At 32.3% G+C, this 21,084-nt stretch overlaps 2 protein-coding genes across 2 annotated transcripts; one reads left to right on the forward strand and one right to left on the reverse strand.

The window, feature by feature from the left end:
• The first annotated feature begins 10,375 nt into the window (after positions 1 to 10,375).
• nerfin-2 (nervous fingers 2) lies at positions 10,376 to 17,282 on the forward strand. The gene is made up of 3 exons (XM_065503586.1): positions 10,376 to 11,977; positions 16,526 to 16,728; positions 16,791 to 17,282. The coding sequence occupies exons 1-3, from the start codon at positions 10,376 to 10,378 to the stop codon at positions 17,203 to 17,205; spliced, it is 2,220 nt and encodes a 739-aa protein (XP_065359658.1). The 3' UTR covers positions 17,206 to 17,282.
• A 186-nt stretch (positions 17,283 to 17,468) lies between these two features.
• Positions 17,469 to 19,113, reverse strand: Alp13 (Alkaline phosphatase 13). Its single transcript, XM_065510386.1, has 3 exons — positions 18,703 to 19,113; positions 17,861 to 18,636; positions 17,469 to 17,799 (listed from the first exon to the last, which is right to left on the reverse strand). The coding sequence occupies exons 1-3, from the start codon at positions 19,102 to 19,104 to the stop codon at positions 17,595 to 17,597; spliced, it is 1,383 nt and encodes a 460-aa protein (XP_065366458.1). The 5' UTR covers positions 19,105 to 19,113; the 3' UTR covers positions 17,469 to 17,594.
• Between the last annotated feature and the right edge of the window lie 1,971 nt (positions 19,114 to 21,084).

Genomic DNA, 21,084 nt, shown 5'->3' on the forward strand with positions numbered 1-21,084 from the left:
ATTAAAAACATTAAACAAGTAAGAGAGCTATATTCGGCTGTGACGAATCTTATATACCCTTTCACCAAATTATACTTCAAAATAAAAATTTTAAGTATTTTTAAGTAAACAAAATTTATTTTGTTTACAGGTGTGTTTTTTTTAATTTTTTGGAAAAATTTTTTTTTTTCGAATTATTTTAAAACTTTTTTTTTAAATTTTTAAAATTATTTTTTTTAAATTTAAAAAATTTTTTTTTTGGTTTTTCAATTTCTTTTTTTTTATGAAAAAAAATTTTGTTTACAGTTGTCTTTTTTTTTCATTTTTTGGAAAAAATTTTTTTTTTTCGAATTATTTTAAAATTTTTTTTTTTAAAATAATAAAATTTTTTTTTTTGGTTTGTCAATTTCTTTTTTTTTATGAAAAAAAATTCTGGTTAAAAAATATTTTTTTTCGATTTTGACCTACTAAGGTTCAATTACAATCTACAATCTACATATTGTCTATATTAATGGGCTAGTATTCCAGACATAGGTCAAAAATAGAGGTTGTCCTGTTTTTTTCCTCATATCTCAGCCATTTGTGGACCGATTTTGCATGTCTGACAGAATTATTGAAGATTTGGATCCAGAAGATTTCTGGGGTCTTCAGAAAATTGATTTCAACAGACAGACATGGCTTAATCGACTCCGCTATCTATAAGGATCCAGAATATATATACTTTATATGGTCGGAAAATTATATTGTGGAAATTACAAACGGAATGACAAACTTATAAGTATATACCCTTCTCTGCTGAAACAGAAATTTTCAGCAGAGTTGTCGATTTCTTTGCTCACACGCAAATTGTACCATCCTAATGAAAATAGATGTACATAAGTGTGTGTGATTACAGTTATGTACGTTTTTCTACATTCACAAACAAACAAAAAACACATAAATCACAGGAAAAAGAAGGAATCTTTTATGTACTAGAAAATTCATATACATATATCCACAGTCGGACGAACAAAAAAAAACCTAAAGATGAAAAAGAAGCCAATGACAATGCGCTGTTGCCTTTAAAAAAAATACATAGAGAAAACCACAAAAATGTTTACTCACACCAGCAAGACGACTTGGGGGAGGCTTAAAAAACATTGGCAAGCAAAGACTTTAAAGGCAGGCTATAGAATCTAAAGGACCTGGAAACAAAATCAGATTTTGGTGATGGTAATTTTTTAATTCAGGATGAACGATGATTCACTACATCATATTACATATGTATGTGTACAAAAGTTAAACTTCTGCTATCAAAAATAACCATGTTATAGCCAAAATTCAAAATAACGCATCATCAAGTACATGATTTTCTTAAACCAAATAGGGTATACACATTGAGTAATTAAAAAATAAATAAATAGTTTTTTATCTTATTATTTAATAAATTTAAATATTTTGTTTATGAAAATTTAATAAAGTACATTCTTTTGGTTAACAATGTAGTTATTAGTAAATAAAATAAATAAAGGAAAATAAAAAATGTAAAAAACCTACAACTGCTTTTATTTAAAATACAAATTTATATTAATGATAAATACGTTATTTTGGTTTCAGAAAATAAATAATTCAAAATAACTACGACACATAACATAAAATGTACAATACTGGCTAAATATAAATATGTTTGATAACAAAATAGTAATAAAGGATATCACTGTGTTCATAAAAAATTAGCTTTAGGGAAATAAAACATTTTAAGAAACTTATGGCCTGTTTCACGATATGGAAAGAAAAATGAGTAGAACAAATAAGTTTTTAAAATTTTTTCGAATAGTTTTCATACAAATTTAAAATTTTCTATTTTGTCGAAAATGTTTCTTTCCTCCCTATATTAATATTTAAAATAAAAAATGTTGGGTGTATGACCTAAAAATTAGGGATTTTTCAAATGTTTAGCTTTTATTTTGAAACATTTGTACAATATAAATTTAATCAAAGTATTGGCCATTGTTAGTCATGACCTTTTCTTATCTTTCTGGCAATATATGGATTCCGGACCGAAAGAACTGTCCATCTTTTGAGGCCAAGAATGGATGAAGCCAATTTCGAATACTCTGTTCCAGAGTGAAGCGTAGCGTTCTTCATCGATCGAAACAAATAGTAGTAGTCTGACGGGGCACAGTCTGGACTATAAAGCGGTTGAGGCAAAGCTTCCCAACCACTTCATTTCTAAATCTGGTCTGGTCAGATTATAGCAGCTCTTAATAGATAGGACCCTTTTGCTACCATCAAATACAGAGAATTACCTAAGCGCCAAGGATATTTTACTTTGGTGTGGATCCGACTGGTGTCCCGGTTTTCACATACGACCTCTTACGCTTCGGTTTATCGTAATGGATAATTTTTTCATCGCATGCAATGATTCGGTGCAAAAATTAGTTTCTTTTATAGCATTCAAGCATAATTTTGGACATTCAAAATTCGTATGGTACCCAATTCCCCTGCCTTTGGATGAATCCTGCTGCTCGCAAACGCTTTGAAATTGCTGCTTGAGTAGCTACGAATGAGTTTGCAAGCTCTTGTTCAGTTTTACAACAATCTTCATGTAGTAATGTCTCCAATTCTTGGTCATTAAACTTTTTTGGCTAGCCTGAGTGATCTTTGTCTTGCGTGTCAAAATCTCCACTTTTGAACCAAACAAGCCATCCCTCGCACGTTGAAACCAATGAAACACATTCACCATAAGCTTCGGTGAGCAATCGCTGAGCTTCAGCCCCACTTTTTTTAAATTAAGGAGGTAAAGTAAAACTTCCTGCATATGGAGAAAAATTCGACATTTTCGTAGCTAAAAGAAACTTTGTTGTTTACACTATAATATTCAATAACACTGCGTGTAATTTTTTAACCCTTTGACGACCACGGGGACAAAATATTGAATAAATAAATAACGAAAAAAAAAATGGGTGCCATTTAAATTTTAATTAGTTAGTAAACGAGTCGCTTATTAATGTGCTTAGATTAAAACAAGTTCGGTTACAGCTTTTTTTTTATTATCTTTGAAAATTTACTGTTTTAATTGGTACTGTGTTCAAGAATTGTGCAAAAATGCTTTTAAGTGTAAAACTGAATTAAACATTTTATATTGCGATATATATTAGGCCTGGTATGTGCATTTTTGTTACATAAAGTGATAAAATCATTATTCATGTTGCATTCGTTGATATGTAGACAATAAACATGAGTAAGTGGAACGAAAATTTGTACTTTACGAACAAAATTCCAGTAAATCCGTTAAAAAATGGTTTGTTTTAATTTCAAAATATGTTTTTTTTGGCGATAACTGATTCACATTAAATAGACAAAATGATTTCTTTTATCCAAATAGTCTTATGGTCGTGAAAGGGTTAAGTCATGGAAATATAACCATATACGGACATCAGTATGTGATAAAAAACAAAAAAAAGACCGGTGTCTCCCAGTTTTGCCCAAAGTCATGCACTTTTTTATTATGAAGAATATATTTGAAGTTTTTTGATTATTCTTCGAAATATTAGGACATTTTTACTAAATGGTTATTATCTCAAGATCCCCTCATAGTCCCACTCTGAATTTGTATGTGTTGTTATCCACACAAGGCTTATAATTGAAGAAAATCTTTAGAAATTTTTTTTGAGAGATTTCCTTTGTTTAATGACACTTTAATAGTTCAATAACCTGTGTTCATAAGAAACGAATTTGTAAAAATTGGATAAGCTGTTAAAAACTTATATCCAATTGAAATTGAGCTTTTACACAATTCTTATATACAATATTAATTTGAACCTCGATAAAAGACAAACTGAAGTGAATTTGAAATTTTTTTAAACTTCAAATCTTATGTGATAATAAAGAACATGTGTAGAAAGTTTAAACTTGGGTAAGGTTCGATGCCTTGTCGAAAATTTTTGTTTCCTTCCTTATACAATAAACTTGCTTCAGATAATAGTTCTTAATTTCATTGCCAAAAGTGTGAATTGTAACTTTGCGGTTATATATAAATACAGTGATAAGTACATAATCAATTTTCCGGAATCGTTGAGCAATTGGATGTCCTTAAATCTGGTAATGTATTTTTAATCCCGAATCGTTAATTGTTACCACAAGCAATATTAAGTAAAATATAAAACCTACAAGTAGTCCCAAATAATTATGTGGTAAAGAATTTGATGAAGGCACTTTAAAGTCAATCTGAAAATGTAGTAAGTAGTAACCTTAATTGCAAAGTTTGAATACGTATGTAGATCGTAATGTTTACAAGTATTCGAAAATTTAATGTATTAAAAGTGGGCGGAACTTAATGACCCCATTGCCCAAAAATAAAATCATTGAAAGCATACCAATACATAAATGCAACATAAAAAAAAAACAAAAACAATAAAAAAAAATAAAAAAATAAACAACATTTCTATTAATCCTTGTTTGTGTAATAACTAAATGGAAATTCACTTAAACATTGTCTCTGTGTAGAGATGGATGAAGTGAACAGTGGGCGGTGACGAACATGCGCACCAGCAGCGAAATCAACCCAAAAATCCAAAAGGGATTCAGTTGTGCCACAGCAAATGGGGATGATGTTGAACAATCCCAAAGTAACAAAATAAGAATAATTCGCCGCCAGACATTGTGCACAGTGGAGAAATGTATTGTAACAAACTACTAAAGCATTCCAAAGCAGTGACCCACTCACTGTGCGACATCAATGGACGAGAGAAAGAGTGAGAGACAGAGAGAGAGAAAGAGTAATAGAAGTCATCAATGCGTTCCGATAGTTTTTCATCATGTGCTATTGGGTGGTGGTGGTGGTATGGAGATCCAATTCTAGTGGGTGATGAGGGTGGTTGTTGGCTATTCTTTTTTTTTTTTTAATATTTATTTAAACATCAACGTCTGTTGATAGGTTACAATGCTTCAGGCTTTTGATGTTTTTTTTTTTAATTTATTTTTGTTGGAATTCAAACTTAATTTCCCAATACTGCGTCAGGTGTCCCAACGTTACGCAATTCTTTGATTCAAGTCAGTCAGTTCTTTGCCACGCGCGCAACAATAAGGATTAAAGTTGAACGTTAACGGTAGTGAAATTTATTTATTTTTGAAAAAAAAAAGATTCATAAAACAAATACTGAAGGATTATGGTTGGAATTTGAAGAGAAAATATTTGTATAGTAAATGAATTTAAATAATCAATTAAATTGGAAATACTTTCAAGTGATATTAAATATTTAATACAAATAACTGAAATATAAAAATATTCTAATTAATTGGGTAATGGAAAAAGCATTAATGCAAAAAAAAATATAAATAAATTAAGTGTTTAAATAATGTATGATAAAAATAAAATAATTAGGATTCAGATTAAAAAAAAAAAATAATTGTATCTATTAAAGAATATATTTTTTGACAAAGGCAATAAATCGGTTAGTTGTATTCGAAAAAAAAAAATAAATTGATTTAAAAAATTATTATACTATTTTTAATATATATTTGGGGGATTCAAACGGTCTGCTATTAGGTCATAATGTCCTAATATATTATGATAGTTTAATTAAATATTTGTTGTGTTTCAAACAAAAATAAGACATTTTTGAACTATATTTATCGTTTTGTCATAAAATAACACTTTATTTTTTTGAAGCACAACAACAATTTGTTTAAACTACTATTGCCCCAATTTTAAGCCTTCAGACAAACTTTAGAGTAAAACTCGATTTTCGATTTTTCCAATTTTCCGACATTTCCGGAGGGATTTTTTCAAAAATTTTCTTTCGTAAGAACTAAAATACGAACAACTGACAAACAATTTTACAGAAATCGGCCCAGCCGTTCTCATTTTATGAATTACTATACATTTTTTACATCATTTGTATATATATAGATTAGGACAATATGACTAAATAGCAGACCGTTTGAATCCTCCAATTATAATAAAATAGTACAGTATTATTTTATTATATTATTTTATTATATTTTTTAAATCAATGTATTTTATTTTCGAAAACAACTAACTGATTTATTGTCCTTTTTCATATCGCCAGGTCATTAACGTGTCTCAGGCCACTAGAACAAGAAATGTAGACAAATTTTTTAATAACTTTAACATGTTTTAACCAATTTTTGTGTTTTATATCTTATTAGAACGACAATTACGTGTACATTTCGATTCTTTTAAAGTAAATTGCAAAAGTAATTATTTAATGCCAAAATTTGTACAAAAACTGAAAAAATTGCACCTCAAAACTTCAGCGTAGTTGCGGCACCAGTTAACGTTATCCTATCATCCTAATATTTTACACAACGAGTTTCTACAATACATAGAACCATTCTAGAGGGGGGACGGCCTGTACATAGAAAATTTTTATCGTCCATACAATCTTGGAGCACTCTAATATGTATATTCACGGTCTTCATAAGGTTCTAATACGATCTAACTATGTCCGTCCGTCTGTCTGTTGAAAACACGATAGGGCCCAAAAAGAAAAGAAATAACTGGCTGAAATCCACAAATACTCTCTGTTGGTATTGAAAATGGCCAATATCGGTCCATGATTTCACCCATAAAAATGTGCCCCCGGACTACTGTTTGAGCGGTCGTGAATATATTGATTATGCTGTAATACTGATAAGATTTTGCACAAATTATTTCTAAGCTCCCTGAAATTATACTGTAAAGTATGGAAAAATCGAGCAAGTTTGTTGATAGTGTCTTTTTCCTTGGACTTCGCTCTGCGATGTTTGCATCTAGAAATCATCAACTTACAGTCATATTGATAGCTTTTAAATTGAATGTTGTTTTTATTAGCTTGACATATTAAATGGATAACATTTGATGATTGTGAAGCAGGGATGGCAAAATTGGTACAATTGTACTTTTTTGGTACAATTTGATCTTAAAAATTACAATGGTACACCCACCAATGACTCATTTGGTACAATTTGAAAATTTATTTTACAGTTAATATATTAAAACCAATTTACGAATTTGTGTTCTCTATCAATTATACCATAATATTACTCCCTGTCTATACCTGATAAATTTGTATCTGATATACGTCAAAATGCTTGTCATAATAAAAAATTATCAGGTATAGTATTATTGCTTCGTTATGACAAAATTGTTAGTGCTTTTGCTCAGACAACTTTGTCTTGACAACAAACGTCATTAATTGTTATGTTAAATATTTGTCAAGTATAGACAGGGGGTTAACAATTAACTTTTTAAAATTAAACTTATGAGTTTTTGAAATAAAGAAGAAATAGCGTCATTTGAGTAGTCTTGTCACACTCGTAATTTTAAGTGTTTTTCAAACCAAAAAGGATATAAACAAATTTAAGCTATTATTATTGCAATTATTTTCTGTTGAATATGAATATCCATAGAATTTGTAATTCTTAATGACAGAATTTTTCTGCTGTGGCTAAAAAATGTTAGATGGGTGACAAAAATTCGATAATTTAAACTATGATGCTTTGTTATCAACTGAATATTCGTTCACTACAAATGTTCATTTGTTCATTGTAACTTTAAAAAAATCCCGAAATTTCACTAGAATTTAAAAAAATAAAAAATATTCCCGGTAAAAATTTTTCTGGAGAAACCCTAGTTTTGGTACAACTACAGTCGAAAAAGTACAATTTCTGATGCTGATTTATACAATTTTTAAATTCCATTTGCCATCCCTGTTGTGTAGATATTTCGATAGTCCTCAGGTACAGTTTTTCGTTTGCAGTCCCTATAGCGTTTGATATAGAGTTGAAGAGATTTTCCCTATTTCCTTAACTTAAAAAATAATTTTCGTTTAGCAAAGGTACAATGTATTGCCCGGAATTATCGAAAAAAGAACTTTATTTAACTTTCAATGTTAAATACAATAAATTCAACATATTGAACTAAATTGTTCTTTACTCTTAATATTTTCTCTTAAACTCTTAAACATGCATAACTGTTTCAGTATAGTATTTGAGATTTAGTCTGTGATTGGCAAGTCGTGGAACAAATCTTATTCCATCAGAAACCTCAAAATTCCTTTTAGATTCATCGCAACATTCCAGTTCAAGAGTTCTGGAGCAAATTTAAGACGAGCTTTCTTCGCAGCTCGGTAGCTTCTGAGCCCAGCAGAAACTTTTTTGTACAGTTCGCACACTTAACTCTAGATTGAGAGAATCTTTTAATCTAAACCAGGTGTTCTCACAAGCTATTGCTTCATTCTGTGACAGTTATACAAAAACAATAACTGGTCTCTTAGCAAATGTCAGAAAACAAATTTGTATTAAAATTTAAAATGGTGTGGCTATTTGAACAACTGTGTCATATGTTATTTATGTAAAACCAAAGTACTTTTTTAATAAGCATAGAAAAGGCGACTAATCTAAGACGACACAATCGGAAAAATCCGCTTAATATGAATTCGCCTTGCAACTAATATTGAGAAAAGACAAATTGCAATTTAGAATAGCAAATTAATATTGAGTAAAATTTAAAAATAATTGAAATTGTCGAGAAATTAAAAATTTTTGTTAGATATGATTTTTTGCCATCTTTCTGGCAACATATGGATTCCGAGCCGAATGATCTGCTCATCTTTTGAGGCCAAGAACGAATATCAAGCCAATATCGGATAGTCTATTCCAAAGTATAGCGTATCCCAGATAGAGCCTTCTGCATCGATCGAAACAAATAGTATTCGGAAGGGACAAGGTCTGACCTCTAAGACGGATGAGGCTAAACTTCCACTTCTTTCTAAATAGTTTTTAACAAGTATTGCAACATGTGTCCTAGCGTTGGCATGATGGAATATTACGGTTTCATGACTGGCCGTATATTCTGGGCGTTTTTCGGCCAATGCTCGATTCAAACGAATCAGTTACATTCGGTACAGGTTTCCTGTGATGGTTTGGCCAGATTTCAGCAGCTAATGCTCTCACCAAATACTGAGCATTACCTTAGCGTCATGGATATTTGGTTTTGTGTCGATTCCGCTGGTTAGCCGGGCATCAAATAAGATCGTTTATGCATCGGGTTATCATAATGGATCCGTTTTTTATCGCAATTAATCATTCAGTGCAAAACTGATTTTATTTTATTGCGTTCAAGCATCACTTTGTACATGCAAAATTGCCTTTCAAGGTCTTTCAGCTTCAGTTTGTATGCTACCCAATTTCTCTGCTTTTCGATGAATCTTGCTGCTTGGAAACGTAATGAAATTGCTGATTGAGTAGCTCCGAATGATTTTGCAAGCTCTTTTTGAGTTTAACAACAATCTTTGTCTTCCATTTTAAATCACCACTTCTGAACCGCACGAACTATATCTTGCTCGTTGAAGCCGATGAAACACTTTCACCATAAGCTTAATAGTGAGAATAAATGATAGATATGTTCCCTTCAACATGATATATAAGTTATCTATTGTAAATTCCACATTTTTAAGTCGTACACCCAATAATATTATTATTTCTCAATATTAGTTTAGGTTTTCTCTACATTATGTTGTATTATTTCAACATCAATATTAATTTTCTGAATATTAATTTCGATTTCTCAATTTTCATTGCAGTTTTTTCTTATTATTAAATTGAATTTCTTAATTTCAATTGATTTTTCTCAATATTAACTTGCTTTCCAGAATTTCAATTTCAATTCCTATTATTAATTAATTTCAATATTAATTGGGAGTTCTCGTCTCTAATTTGTATTTTCCCATTATTAATTTTGATTTCTCAATTTCAATTGGATTTTTTAATATAAATTTTATCAATAAGAAGCAGGAAAATTTTCGATTTCTACTAATTCAAAATTAAATTTAGCACACGAGTTACAATTAGAAGTAAAATATTTTTATAGATATCTAGAGCAGAATCATGTAATTTAAATATAAATAAGCAATAAGTCGAATTGAAAAATAAATTGAAATATAGTGTTTAAGCGTACTGTTGCCTGGAGCACTTCGCCCCATTGGAATGTTTTTCGGACCCCATTAGAGAACCGTTGTTGTAGAAGCTGACGTGTATGGATATTTTTTGAACTCTCTCACAATCCGTTCATCTTTCTCAGTGAATGTATAGTTTTGTCTCATTCCTCCTTGGTACTCTTCAATTACAATACAATGTTTTTAACATTTTTACATTATTTTTTTTTCTTCTCGTGTTACTGATAGAATAATTTACTTTGCAAACATTCTTTCAAAGTTCACAAAAGTGCACTTACAATCTATGAATAAATTGCATTTGCAAGCTAATATAAACTGTAAAGGATATGCAGGAAAATAATTTTTAATTATTATTTTAGACGAAGCGAATTGGAATATTTATTTTATGTTCATAAAATAAGACAACAACTTAATCAATCAAACGAATTCTCAAATAATTACAGTAAATATTGAAAATGATGAGCGAACATTATGTGGAATGTCGTGCATTACCAACAATAAACGAGACATTTCCACAATTTAGTACAAGACCACCACAACAACAACAGCAACCTCACCAGCCAGCAACAGCCGCATCGGCAACAACAACTACCGCAGGAATAACTAGAAATAATTTAATACTTTCACCACTAGATTTATCACTGCGAGCTGGAGTTAATATTGTGCCCATCACACCACCCTCAACACCTTCACCACCCCGAAAACGTCCAAGATTTATGTCAGACGAACATTATTTGTGGCGTCCGCATGTCATGGGAACAACAGTAGCACCTGAAGCAACAGCATTGAACACCACCACCACAACGGCACATCACAACTTTTTACACACAATGACCTACACAAGACGTGGAGAATTAACCTCCGCCGCCTATGGTTTGAATGATGAGTCCTCGTACAACACAGCGACGTCAGCGGCAGCAACAACACAAAGTTTCAATATTGACGACAACAATAAAGAAATAATCAACAATTTTGGTGAAATAACAAAGAGTCAACGAAGCGGAAGTACTTTAACAATAGAAGAGTATCAACGCCACAACCATCACCAGCGCCACCAGCAGCATCAGCAGCAGCCCCAACATCATAGAGATATGGCAACTATTTATGTGGATGATGAAACAATTGTGTTGACCGAAGATGAGGATGATGACGAAGAGGACGAGGAAGAGGATGAAGAAAACGAGGAAGATGAGGAAAATGAAACACTTTTGAGTTCTCAAGAGCTAAACGAAGACGATGAAACTAATGAGCCACCACATAAATCATCCCAAAGTCCACAAAGCTCACGAAATGAAAACCTCAATTCACAGACACAAGACAACAGCAATGCTGATGCAGACGAGGAGGAAGAATATGTTGACATTTTAGGTAATGATGATGATGATGACATAAATCCTCTGTCTGCCCGGGCCATCACAATGTTGCGTTTACAAAGTCAAGCGGATTTAGAACAGGAGTTGGAAAGGACCGGCAACGTATTAACACGCAATAAGTTGATCTATGAAAATGAACAATTACACAATCGTGCAGTCGATGGTCTGGCCAAATTATTCGATAGAGATTTTCAGCCGCGTCAACAGGAAAGCCAGGAAAACTTAGATAAAGGCAAAACCTACATAGATTTAACTAATTACCAGAAGAGCAAAGATAATACGTTTATGTCATCCACCCCCCTGCATCCAGATAAGGAACAACAACAACAATTTATGCCAGCCACGTCAAGACCTTATAAGACTCACAAGACCGAACGTAAACGCATGAAATTACGCAAACACATGTCGTTGGATGAAGAAACTATTAGTCCTGTTTCGGGCACCATTATACGTAAATTGCGTGATGATGAGGAGTTGGTGGTGCGTAAGGGTGACATTGATCCAGCCTTCAATGTGGTCGAGGTTACAGAAGAGGCTAAGGCGATTTTGGCCAGTATAGATAATAAGATTGGAGAGTATTTGTGTCAACTATGTCGCACATTGTACGATGATGCCTTTAAGTTGGCTCAACATCGGTGCCCACGGATTGTGCACATTGAGTACAAGTGTTCGGAATGTGAGAAGGTGAGTTGCGTTATGCCATTTCTTTTTATATACATACAAATGTGTTAAATATTATGAATGAACGTTTGTTAGAAATGTTGGGGAATTACGATATTCAAACGTTCTGCTATTAGGTCATATTGTCATAATGTCCTAATATGATAGCTTAAAAAAATTTTGTTATGTTTCAAACAAAAAAGTTCTAAATTAATAAGACATTTTGAACTACTTATGTTTATGGTTTTGTCATAAAATAACACTTTTTTGTTTGAAGCACAACAACAATTTGTTTAAAATATCATAATATATAAGGACATTATGACAATAGTAGATGGTTTAAATCCCCCAATTGCCTTATTTTTTGTTAATTTTTCACTGTTTACCGGATAATAATTTCGGAAAGTGAAAACTCACGTTTATTTTAACTTATTTTATAGTTTAATTGATTTTCCAATTTGAAAAGCAAATTTGTGAATTAATGTAAATCTGGACCCGATAATGAAGATCCAATAGAACTGTATTTTATAATAATTTTATGTAATTCCAAATTTCTCTGCCACTCTAATCGTAAATATTTATTAGAACTATTTTCATTCTTCATAAATTTAATTGTTTAATACATGTACTATAAATTAATTTTTATTTTGCCAATTTAAAATTAATCAATATATGATTTCTTCTAAAACTTTAATGAATTCCTCTGAAACCATAAGATGGAAGATGATGAGTAAAGCAAAACTATATGCCAGTTACATGTTCATGAAAAACCCTTAGTTTTCAGTAAATATTTTCAAATGATTTCGATACACATAGTTTCGAATCAGTTCTTTTTTCGATATACAGGACTTGTTAATTTCTGATCAATCGGGAAAGCAACTTCGGAAGTCTGATTACACTTAAATATCATGAATAAGACGTAGGAATCTTTCCAAAAGTAGGAAAAAATATTTTCGTCAAGGCAAAACGGACCTCACCCGTTCCAAATTTGTTAAAACTTGATACACAGGTTCTTTATGGTAAAAAAAATCTGAAGTTGCTCAAAAATTTTTAACGACGCACAGTGGCGTCCGTAGAACAAGTGAGGTTGCAAAAATCAAAATTTCATGTGCCCCTAAAAAATATTGAATAAACCTCTTTTACAGTAAATTGTCCAACGATTTCAAAAATGCTACTCTTATTACAATCAGATTTTTGATTCAGAAGATATAGCCCTTCAAAGTTGACTGATTTTCAGTTTTCAAAAAAACAGAAAATTTTTAGGTAATTTGGTCCGCTTTCAGATACAATATATCGAAAACTAAGGAACTGTACCGCAATTCTGTAACTTTTTATACTTTCCTACCGATGTCGTTAAGTAACGAAAAATATCGGTTGCTTTAACGAATTTAATATTCACTATTTGAAGTTAACGATATCTCTCGGTAATACATATTAACGACGAATAAAATTAAAAATATAAATGTTAATATTTTTAAAATTAAAAAATCATAAAAATATTTACTATTTTTTCGTGTTTGCAGATAAATTCGTAGTTGTGTGAATAAATAACCGCATTTATATATAAAACTCAAGCATCAGCTCACCCAAATATGTTCGCGAAACATACTGAAAACAAAAGAACAAGAGTTTTTTTTCTAAAAATAAAAGTAACCCAGTGTTACTTGTGGTACATATGTCTATGCCACCACAAGTGATCATTGATTCAGAATTTAGATATGTGTTGTTATAAGGACAGTCGACAAATTCCAACGAATTTCCTTCTTAGAATACGGTCTTGTATAAGTTTGTACTCGTATCACATCGCCAAATATGGTTTAAAATGCTCACTAGGAAATTTTAATATAGGGATAAACATTATACACTCCAGAAATGTGTTACTTATAAAAATGCCCCAAATAAAAGTTGCTCTTAAAATTCGAATACTATTTTCTAAAATTAATATAATTGGTCAATTCACAAGGTCTCTTATCATGTCATATTGTCCTAATATTTCACAGTGGTTTTTATTGCTTTTCAATCAAAAAAAATGTCCTAAAATAATACTACTATGTATGCTATGTTTATTGTGTTATCGTAACCAGCCAGCAGAGACCTGCGCCGAATGCCTAAGAGTCGGTTAAGTCGAGCCGCCGAGACGAGATATATTAGGACAATATGACAGATAAGAGACCTTGTGAATTGACCAAATATATGTCCAAATTTATCTTAAAAATGTAATTAAAACATGTTAATTTTTATATTTAAAACTCAAATCAGTCCGTATCTAACAAAAACAAAATAGTTGACCAACCGTACTTTCAAAGAACAACTTATTTCGAATATTTATGTTACAAAACTAACTCCTAAACAATTATCGTTATGGCTTAACTAGAACATTTTATTTGTCGTTAACCTACCGACAAATTTCGTTATCTACCGACTATTTTTAACGAAGATAATCGGTAAAATTTAATACGGAATATCTCTTAACGATAAATATTGTCAACTAATTATTTTTGATTCTTTTAATAGATATATTTATTTATTAAGAAAAGAATAAACAAAAATTGTACTGTTTGCTTCGTATTTGTCCAGTTAAATCGATATTTACCAACTATCCATTCTTTCAAGGAAAATAAAAAAAACAATCAATTTCTATATTTGCCATATTTTCAAAATAAGTTCTCTGATTACTCCTTTACCTAATGCAAAAATTCCCAGCTGCCCGTCCTTGCCCCATTTTTTGCTAGAGGTAAAATTTTGAAAAAAGACATATGACCGTGAAAAACCAACCAAAAGTTTTTTTCAAAAAAACATTTTTTTAATCTTTTCTGGAATAATTTTAAATCATAAAAGCCTTTAAAAGGAAACATAAAAAATTAAAAAATTTTAAAAAATATTTTATTTTACTTCCCATAAAATTGATTTTTCCACAAATTTAAAATTTGCTAACCCATAAGTATGCACCTGAAAGTCGTAAAACCATTTTCAAACACTCATTTCATAGGCTGATCAATTATCTATCATATGCCTTTTAAATTTTTTGATTATCTCATTTTGTTCAAAAGTTGTGATTTTTGCAACGAAAAAACTCAAATGGCGCCACTGTAAGTCGCGACGTTCACAGTTTAATTTTTATATAAAGTATGTCAAGTCGCTCAATATCAATTGTATATAACTTTTAAACCGCTTGGCTAATTTTAAAAACATTGATCCTTTTCTTTTGAACAAAGGATATTCAACTAAATTGGGTGTATGACTTAAAAATGCAAATTTTTTTTAAACATTTTTAACTTTTATTTTGAAACATTTGTACAATATAAATTTATTCAAAGTATTTCACATTGTTAGCTATGAACTTCTCCCATCTACTGGCAACATATGGATTACGAGCCAAAAGAACTGCTAATTTCTTGAGTCCAAGAATGAATCAAGCCAAAATCTTTCTTCCTAAGTGAAGCGCGTTCAGCATCGATCGAAAAAAATAGTAGTCGGAAGGGGCACTGCCTGTACATAAAGCGGGTGGGGTAAAACTTTCCAACCACTTCATTCTAAATAGTTTTTAACAGGTATTGCAACATGTGGACGAGCGTTGTCATGATCGAATATTACGGTTTCATGTCTGGCCGCATATTCAGTGCTTTTGTCGGTCAATGCTCGCTTCCAACGAATCAGTTGCGTTCGGTAGAAGTTCCCTGTGATGGTCTAGTCAGCTTTCAGCAGCTCATAATAGATAAGACCCTTTTGCTCCCACCAAATATAGAGCATTACCTTAGCTCCATGGATATTTGGGTTTCACGTATCATCTCTTACGCTTCGTGTTATCGTAATGCATGAATTTTTCATCGCAAGTAATGATTCGGTGAAAAAAGGATTTTCTGTTATAACGTTGAAGCATCATTTCAGACATGCAAAATCGTCTTTCAAGGGAATATGGTATCCAATTTCTCTCCTTTTGGATGAATCCTGCTGCTCGCAAACGTTTTGAAATTGCTGCTTGAGTAGCTCTTAATTATTTAGCAAGCTCTTGTTGACTTTGACAACATTCTTCATGGAGTAGTGCCTCCAATTATCTCTTGGTCTTCAAAAATTTTTGGCTGGCTTTGGCTATATCTGTCTTCCGTATCAAAATCCGCACTTCTGAACCGAACCGAACAAAACATCTCTCGCATGTTGAAACCGATTCTCCATAAGCTTTGGTGATCAAATCTTCCCGCATATGATGTTTGGTTAGCACAAAATTCGAAATTTTCGAAGCAAAAAAACTTTGTTGTTTACACTTTAAATGTTCAAAAACTAAGTGAGAATAAATTACAGATATGTACCCTTCAAACTGACACATAAGTTATTAAAAACAAAAACCGCGTTGAAAAATCCCCCATTTTTAAGTCATATATATACCCAATAAAATTCAAAAACTATCTCATATTCATACATTATCCATTTGTTCCAGTTCCGATCTGTTATAGTTAAAATTATTTTGAAATAATTCTATTAAAGAAACTTCTTCCTTTATATCTTGGCTTTTGTCTGTAATTTTATTTTCCAAATTAATTTAAAGTGTTATTTCTTTTCAACAACTCATTTTAGGTTTTCAATTGTCCAGCAAACTTGGCCTCACATCGACGCTGGCATAAACCCAAATCCGAACTCTTAGCCAACAGTCAATCCAAAAAGAGAGCGCATGCCGAACGTAACGCACAATCGGGCTCTAATAACTCGGAGAAAATTGTGTTGGATGATGGAGTTGATGGCATATTTCCCTGCAACCAATGTGGCAAAACATTCCGACGGTAAATTCTATCATTGATAACCATCTCAGCAATTTAATATTTACTTACAATTTTACTTTTAGTCATGCCTATCTCAAAAAACATCAGGCCTCACATCAAATGTTGGAGAATCTCAAATCGTTGGATATTTTTAAAAATTCCACAACAACTTCAGCAACATTCCAGCCTTCAAATGCAGCACATTTGAGTAATACAACTCTACCCTCGGCACCCAGATTACAACCGAATCCCCTTTATCCACCTCTGCAACATCCACGACCTTATCCCGCACGTTTTGCTGGATTTCCATTTCCCACACCATTCGACCATCGACGTTTCTATACGTTAGGGGAGTTTTATCTGTCTCAGCAGCTGGAACGTTCTTCGGCCTTCCAGTATGTACAGGCGAATCATTTGCGTAATTTAAGTAATGTTGCTGGTAATTTCATTAACAGACCAGTGGTGCCTTCACCCATTATACCGCTGCCGGTGAAATGACAAAATATTTTACGTCCTGTACCAAGAATCGCCCTGACATCAACGGTTACAGCGACCACTTCAATCAGCCAGGAAATTACCGCTACCAATGCAACAGCAGCGACGGCATCCCTACTGCCTCATTCTAGTCCCCTAAACAATTCCAATACAAATGTACCACCCATCTCAACATTCAATTGGCTACCAAATGCCAGTCACAATTCAACGAATTCTAATTCTCGTTCGGACTTGGAAGATGTTTAGAAACAAGGCGTAAAGAAATATGTTTTCAAACATTTTGTAGTTAAGAATATTTATTATTAAAAAATTATTATTGCTAGCCAAATATTAAAAGCAAATTTACATTTAAATTTACTAAATAAATTACATTCTGTTAAACTTATATGTATTTAACTGTTTGATTTTGTTTGGGAACGAAAAATGCCCATTTTCAGGTAATAAGATATAGCATGGGCCATGTAGGTCTCTTCATGGAAGCCATGAAAGAGATACGATTTGGGTCCGATAGCGTAGAGTACAATGTCATTGGGAGCATCGGCGGTATGATTTAAATCTAGAAACACGGTAAGTACTACGGTGTTGTTTGGAGTGAAACTGAAAGAGGAGATAAGGTTATTTTTAATATTTCAATATTTATCCTACTATTGTTGCTTACCCCGGATGCTTGAAGGTTTCCTTAATTGCCTTATCCAAATCCCAAAGAATTCGTTGAAAATCTTCAACTGCATCTTTTTTCACTGCTGTTTCAGCCACAAATAAATAACCAACATCTCTACGCTGCAAAACATCCAATGATTTTGTTACCATATTTGTTAGATTTGGACCTTTATCTGTTAAATCGCCATTGGCAAACACACCCAAAACATAATCCAAAGCAGCTCCTTTAAGTCTGCTCAATCCTCTAGGAGTTTGTATTAGTTTAAATGTAACATTTTCAGATATTTTATGAGATTGCCAATCCTGCAAGAGATTACGTTTGTCTAGGGAATCACAAACGGATTCGTCAATAATGCTGCGATTGGAAATGGGCACCTTGGAGACTAAAGTTTGACGGCCGCCACCCATTATTACATTAATATTTCTGCCCTCCTTGGATTTTATCAATTGAGTGGCCACATCTTGGCACTTAGCTTTCATGTTTTCGGGTATGTAAGCATCACATTCCCATGCGGTATCACTAGAATGAGCATAGAGGGCGGCTACTAAAGGTCCAGTAATGCGGCGTGTGGTTACAAAGCCGGTGCGTAAATTTAAAGCTTTAGCTTGTTTGAAAATACTGTTTATATGGAAGGATTCATTTAAGGCTTTATGGCAATTACCAGGTCCAACACGTTTATCTACTCCTCCTAAGCCCCAGGAAGTTTGAACACCTCCAAATAAAGCAGTGGCCAGAGAAAAGGCATCACAATTCTCCACAAAACTGCAACTGCTCTAAATTAATTATTTATAAACAAATAAAGCTTATCATATTACCACAAAGGAAACCAATATACATACTTTCAATATGCCAATATGAGGAAATGAATCCCATATGAAATCATTCATTTCAAGAGCATTGTCTTTCTTCATAAATCTGGCACGCGATAACATATCGCTAGTTACACCTTCAGCCATAAATATTACCACATTTTCAACTTCTCCCCTTTGTTCTTTTTTGACTATAATAGACTTTAGCTCTTCAATACCCTTTTCATACCACTTTTCTTGATCTGGTGGCAAATTTAATTTCCAATACTGCACACTTTCCACATCTGCAGTCTCCGTGTCCACTTCGTAACGCACTGTCAAACCAATACACAGCACAGAAACTAATAGAGAGATCAAAATTGTTCCAGCCACTAGAAACAATTGAGTAGATTTAAATTTTCGTTTTGTTGTCACTAAACTTTGGGTATCCATGATAACAGCTATCAGCGAAGACTGACTAAAGTGTCTGGCAGTTTGTTAATATTTTGTAAATTAAATGCAACAAGTAGGCTTATCTTATTCTGATTTCGTAAAGATACATAAAGATATTTTGTGGAGATTCATAAAGATAATGAATTGACATCTAGTAATATATGAGTTATCTTAATAACATGTGTATTTGCTTTTGTTTTTTAATATTAAACGAAGTTTTTTTTAACAATTCTTATCAAACACTAATAAAATTAATGATCAAGAAGGTGAAGCTTGAGGAAAATAGATATGGACACCATGACATTAGTATATCTTCCTCTCACAAGTTCACTTACTTGTTGAATGAAACTATTCATTAAGCATTCATGAGGTGGACAGAGCTATTGTGGTGAGAATAAAATTGCAATTTTCCCAACTTTTGACAGCCGACCGAATTTCTCACATGTTATGCTCGAAGTACTCGAACAGTATAGATTAAAATATGTAGGTAATGCTAAGTTAGTTATTCCTTTTGTAATGTCTGCGATACTATAAAGAATATTTGTATATTTTGGGTACGAGAAATTATTTAATGGACACACCTTTTACATCTGTATTCTCAGTGTCAGATTACCGAAACTCCCAAATAGCATAGGAACATGCATCATCAATATATCGGGTATGCCCCTGAAATTTAAATTCTGAAGGCACAAATCTGTCCGTAATGTAATAGGATTATTCTTAATGCAATTTGGGGTAGCTCGAGGAGCATCTTGTTACTGATTTTATCAATACCAGGTGATTTTTAGGAGTTTAAATCAACAATAGCCTTGTCAATCTCTGAAATCTCAAAACGAAGTGGTTCTGCTGCAGTAATATGGGGTAAAGTAGGTGGTAACTCTATTATGTCGTTTGGGGAAAATACATTCTTTAGATGACTAACAAACAGGTTTCCTTTTTCAGTATCGTTTTTTGTAGCTCGCCAAAGGGTGGCATCTAAGTTCTCCAGATATTTATTAATGGAGTCAGTTTTGCGTTTGTGAAGAAGCATACTGAGGCGTTTGCGACATTTTCTAAGCTCCGTTTTAAGTTGAGGGTATCTGTAGAGTTGCCACTCTCCACGAACTCTTCTTTTTTCAGCTAATAACTGTTCAATGTCTGCAGAATAGAGTCTACTGTATCTTATTTGTTGGGTTATTTGAGTGGCGTGTTCAGCAGCAAGTTTTAATTCGATGCAAAAATTATGTTATTTTATAGCGCTCAAACATCATTTTGGACATGCAAAATCTTTCAAGGTCTCTCGGCTTCAATTGATATGGTATCAGAGTTTTCTGCTTTTGAATGAATCCTGCTACTCGCAAACGTTTTATAATTGTTTCCTGAGTAGCTCCCAATGATTTGGCAAGCTCTTGTTGAGTTTGACAACAATTTTAATGGAGTAATGCCTCCAATTCATGGTCTTCAAAATTGTGTCTTACACATCAAGATCACCACTTCTGAACCATCTCTCGCACCTTGAAACCGATGAAACGCATTAAGCTTTGGTGAGCAATTGATGTGCTTCAGCGGCACTTTTTTCAAATTAATGAAGTACAGCAAAACTTCCCGCATATGACGCTTTGTTGGTACAAAATTTCGAATTTTCGAATTTTCGAATCAAAAAAAACCTTGTTATTTTCACAATAATGTTCAATAACTAATGGCGTTTTCTTTTCTGTTACAAAATGTTGCCAACATATTTTGTACCATTTATTAAAGTTTAACGACCGACACCCTCAAAATGTTTTACTTTTTAACGATCTATTGTGACCATTTATTCAATTTTCTTTTATGTACCTTCTAAGTTTTGTAAAACTATACATTTTGCAGTTTAAAAAGTGCTGCATTTCTAACCCTTTGATAAAATTGAGGGTGAAACGTGTAGCATATCTTCGGGGTTTTAGGGCAACATTATTTGAAAAGAACACGTTATACCCTTACCAAACTAAATTTTTTTTAGAA

The sequence above is a fragment of the Calliphora vicina genome, chromosome 1 (assembly GCF_958450345.1).
Source record: "Calliphora vicina chromosome 1, idCalVici1.1, whole genome shotgun sequence".
Taxonomy (NCBI): domain Eukaryota; kingdom Metazoa; phylum Arthropoda; class Insecta; order Diptera; family Calliphoridae; genus Calliphora; species Calliphora vicina.

Bases quoted from the DNA above. Each gene is read 5' to 3' on its own strand.
- nerfin-2 (XM_065503586.1), top strand. From the start codon at position 10,376: ATGATGAGCGAACATTATGTGGAATGTCGTGCATTACCAACAATAAAC. The intron at 11,978-16,525 runs GTGAGTTGCGTT...AACTCATTTTAG, and splicing joins AGTGTTCGGAATGTGAGAAG to GTTTTCAATTGTCCAGCAAA. The intron at 16,729-16,790 runs GTAAATTCTATC...TTTTACTTTTAG, and splicing joins TGTGGCAAAACATTCCGACG to TCATGCCTATCTCAAAAAAC.
- Alp13 (XM_065510386.1), bottom strand. From the start codon at position 19,104: ATGGATACCCAAAGTTTAGTGACAACAAAACGAAAATTTAAATCTACT. The intron at 18,637-18,702 runs GTATGTATATTG...TAATTAATTTAG, and splicing joins CTCATATTGGCATATTGAAA to AGCAGTTGCAGTTTTGTGGA. The intron at 17,800-17,860 runs GTAAGCAACAAT...CTCCTCTTTCAG, and splicing joins GAAACCTTCAAGCATCCGGG to TTTCACTCCAAACAACACCG.